At 39.6% G+C, this 3,684-nt stretch overlaps 1 protein-coding gene across 1 annotated transcript; it reads right to left on the bottom strand.

The window, feature by feature from the left end:
* Positions 1–283: 283 nt before the first annotated feature.
* LOC144639723 (arginine kinase Lit v 2-like) lies at positions 284–2,932 on the bottom strand. The gene is made up of 2 exons (XM_078499025.1): positions 2,715–2,932; positions 284–2,575 (listed from the first exon to the last, which is right to left on the bottom strand). The coding sequence occupies exons 1-2, from the start codon at positions 2,760–2,762 to the stop codon at positions 1,424–1,426; spliced, it is 1,200 nt and encodes a 399-aa protein (XP_078355151.1). The 5' UTR covers positions 2,763–2,932; the 3' UTR covers positions 284–1,423.
* Between the last annotated feature and the right edge of the window lie 752 nt (positions 2,933–3,684).

The following is a 3,684-nucleotide window of genomic DNA, read 5'->3' as shown; positions in this document are numbered from 1 at the left end:
AGACACGCGCCCGCTTTCGCGCTTCGCGCTCTGTGAGCTCGACTTGTAAAAAAATCTAGAGAAAACTCAACTCACAATGACATTTCAGCCCCGACCGATGGAGCATTTGACCATGCAACTGGCTCACATAGTGGGGAATTTGATCAGACATTTTGAGAAAAGTCAAATGCCCGGAGGTTTCCGGGGGTGCATGAACTCGCTTGGAATTGACCGATGCATTAGTCGGATGACATTACTCAACGAGTTAGCTAACTCGGAACTGCAACCCCTGCAACACGTTGGATCCATTTCCATTTTATTGAGCAATCCTGGCTGTTTGCTAATAGTATTGACAGGAATAACATTTCCTACAGCCTAAAATTGAATTTACTCTAATATTGTAATAAGAAGAATTGTGCAACAATTCACATCATTCATTCATACATAAACGTACTAAATAAAGTCTGTAAAGTTTGCTGTTGTTTGGCCACTGCTGACAGCTGCAACATGCAAACTGACCACGTTGAAAGTGGAAGGACTCAAACTAGTCTAACTGCAAATGTCCTTTCCCCCTGGTGGGGGAAAATCTAACTAGAAATTAGATAAAATAGTTACATTATTGTTCAGTTGTTAAGTGTGGCCTTTGAAAATGAATAAATTTCGTAGTTGCGGCTTTACTAAAGATCTGTTGAAAAACAATAACATTATATATTATCAAGTAGACAATGATGACAGTAATAAGTGAAGAAATGTATATACTGGTAGATAACAATTAACATTTTTGGAGTGTTAGGTTGTAGATAAAATTACTTTGCGCGAGACTGAGTCTGTTTTAAGTTCAAAGTTGGTTTAAGGAGCTTATAATCAAAAATTTAAACCGACTTTGAACGTGCAAACAGACGATGTCTGCGCGAAGTTCTTTACAAAAGTTACAAATGTCTATTGTTGTACATTCATTTCTTCACCATCACTAGCTGTCATTCTCTTCTTAATAATAATGAATTCAATCACTCTACAACATGTATGACGATCCTTGACCCTTTGAATAATTCTGTGTTGTAATTCTCAGATAAATCTTGTCTGGATCAATGTACAAAAACAGGTCATGATCTTAAGATTTTGTCTTCAGTTTATCGAAACAGTAACTGATCTTCTTTGGGTAAATTCAAAGGTGCGTTTGCGTGAAGCTCAGATTGCAAAAAAAGATAACCGATAGAGCCTGGTGATTATGTAAAGCCCTGAACAAGGAATTTTAAGTTCAAAAACTAATACAATTAAAACACACTAGCTAATATATAGTAGTTGGGAAACAAAAACTAGCTAAAAAAGTCTCTAGACACTCTGACTAGAACGAAACACTAACGAGAATCAAAGTGACAGTACTGACCCATCGGGTGGAGTATATAACATACATGTCATTACTGCACTAGCAAGTTCAACAAGTCTAGTTAAGTTCCATTTCAATCAACTGGTTGACACCGTCAATCACGAATTGAACGAGTTGAACTTCCGAGTAACCAAGCCTGTACTTGTTGGATATATCATAAATAGCACTTGTGGTGTCGGAATGCTCTCCATAAAGACCTCTCACTTGAAGGTGGCGTTCTTGGCACCATTTCTTTAGGCCTTCCTCTCCCATCTTTTCCACCAATTTCTGCAGCTGAATCAGAACTCCTCCTCTCAGCCCAGTTCCCAGATTAGTAGGACAACATGTGATCATTCCAAGGTGCTCTGTTTTCTGGAAGGTCCTGTTGTCGATCTCTTGAAGGAGCTTTTCGATCGTATTTACACCTTTTAAAAGTGTTGCAAATACGGAAGAAACATCTCCACCCTGCTGCATAGAAATAACACGGATATGGTCGCCTTCATTCACCCACACAGCGAAGGTTTTTTCCTTGTTGAGATAGATCCCTCGCCCATATGGCCACCATCGGTGATATCCACTGTCTGCTTGCATCTTGTCGTTGCCCTTGAATAACAAGTGTTCCCTTACTAGCTGCTGTCTCTCGTCTTCGCTTATCTTGGCTAATGAATAGTAATGGCCTGCCAAATCTCCCTCTAGTTTCTCGAACACCTGCAGCATCAATGCTTCTATCTGCAGCTTCTCTTCTTTGGAATTTTGACCAGGAGCAAGATTAAATCCAGCGATGTTTCTTGCAACCCTGATTCTTGTGGATATAATCTTGGATGGCTCGCTGATGTTGCCTTTCAAATGCTCAGGATCCATGTCAGTTGTGTGTTTGTCACCTGGCTTAAAACCACGATGATACTCTTCGATGAGCGGATCAAAGAACTCTGCGAAGACCGTGTAGGAATCAGTATCCCCGGCGTGGCATCCAACCAAGGACTTTTGCTTATTCAGCACTCCACTGTTGACAGCGCGAGCAATGGTAAATCCCGTGGATGTTTTTTTGTCCTTCAGCTTCTCAAAGACGTCCGCTGTCAAGTACTTGGCCATCAACGATTTCGCTCCAGATATGTCAGGGTATTTGTTTTGCTCGAGGTCCGGATCAAGCTTGACATCGTTTTGCTCCGCCAGATTTATGTCATCTCCTAATTTCATAGTCTTGTCTTGGACTATCGCTCCACCAGTATCCTGAAAAAAAAAATTCAGATTTTCTTGTGACGCTTTCCAAAAGCAGTGTGAACGACGCCGACATGTTTCGTTTCGTGTTTGCCATCTGTGTACTAAATTGCCTAAATTACCGACACAGCTTCGACTAAGAATGTCTTACCCCGTGTTTTTTAGAGCTTCGTTTCTCATCTTGTGGATTTGAAGCCATTTCAGAGCGGCGATCTTTAGTTTTTCTATGCGTTCTACTATGGAAGAACCCACTCCTTGCAATCTGCAACCGACTAATTTGCAACTGACTTCAAATTAGTATTTATCTAGATGTATCGATTCCACGGTTTGTTTTGATGTGACAGCAGTTAGAACATAATTTACATAAAACTTAAAAAAATCACCTGCATTTTTAATGGGCCCAATAAACGGCTGACATTGTCACACAACATCAGTCGTTGTCTGTCACGTACATCTGAGCATGTCGCAAGTTCCCTCCTATGAAACCACCATAGGAAAGCTTCGTGTCTACCTCTGAACAGGAACTAAGATTTTAAATTTGCAAAAAAATCAATTTGCTTTTCTCAGTGAAAAACACTGTGTGTTTAAAAAATTCCAGGTATTCGAAAATTGTTCGACTTCTCAGCCTCAAGAACTGTTCATGGACACTTCTCATTTTCATTGCCATGTTAGCCAAAGGTCTTTCGAAGCATTACTATCTGAATTTTTCTGTCCAACAACGCACTGCAAATATAGAATTGTAATAGGTCTTCATGAGGGATTCATGAACAGAAGTATTGTAGTATGCCGTGATAGACGTGGAATTTTATCAAAAGGTCTCAAAAGGCCCCTTTGGCGCAACTAGACCGTGTCACATTGCTTACTACAGGGTGAAACTGGTGAAAGCGAATAGTTGTGGGAAAATTTAGCTTTAAAAAAATTAAAACTTGTTTCCTTATTATTATCATATCAACTACATTTTGTTTCAACAAAGTAAAATTGGATATTAGCATATATTCGGTATTTAAAATATAATACGCAGTTGCAGACAAGTAGCACAATTAGTCTGACATTTCGATTGCAGTTGTTTGACTTTTCTAAAATCAGTCGCGTTAGTTTTAAATAAACCATCCTGCATCCCT

This window comes from Oculina patagonica, unplaced genomic scaffold (assembly GCF_052425735.1).
Source record: "Oculina patagonica isolate OP01 unplaced genomic scaffold, crgOcupat unplaced123, whole genome shotgun sequence".
NCBI lineage: Eukaryota > Metazoa > Cnidaria > Anthozoa > Scleractinia > Oculinidae > Oculina > Oculina patagonica.
This window is presented reverse-complemented; position numbering and strand designations above follow the sequence as displayed.

Bases quoted from the DNA above. Each gene is read 5' to 3' on its own strand.
- LOC144639723 (XM_078499025.1), bottom strand. From the start codon at position 2,762: ATGGCTTCAAATCCACAAGATGAGAAACGAAGCTCTAAAAAACACGGG. The intron at 2,576-2,714 runs GTAAGACATTCT...TTTTTTTTTCAG, and splicing joins GAAGCTCTAAAAAACACGGG to GATACTGGTGGAGCGATAGT.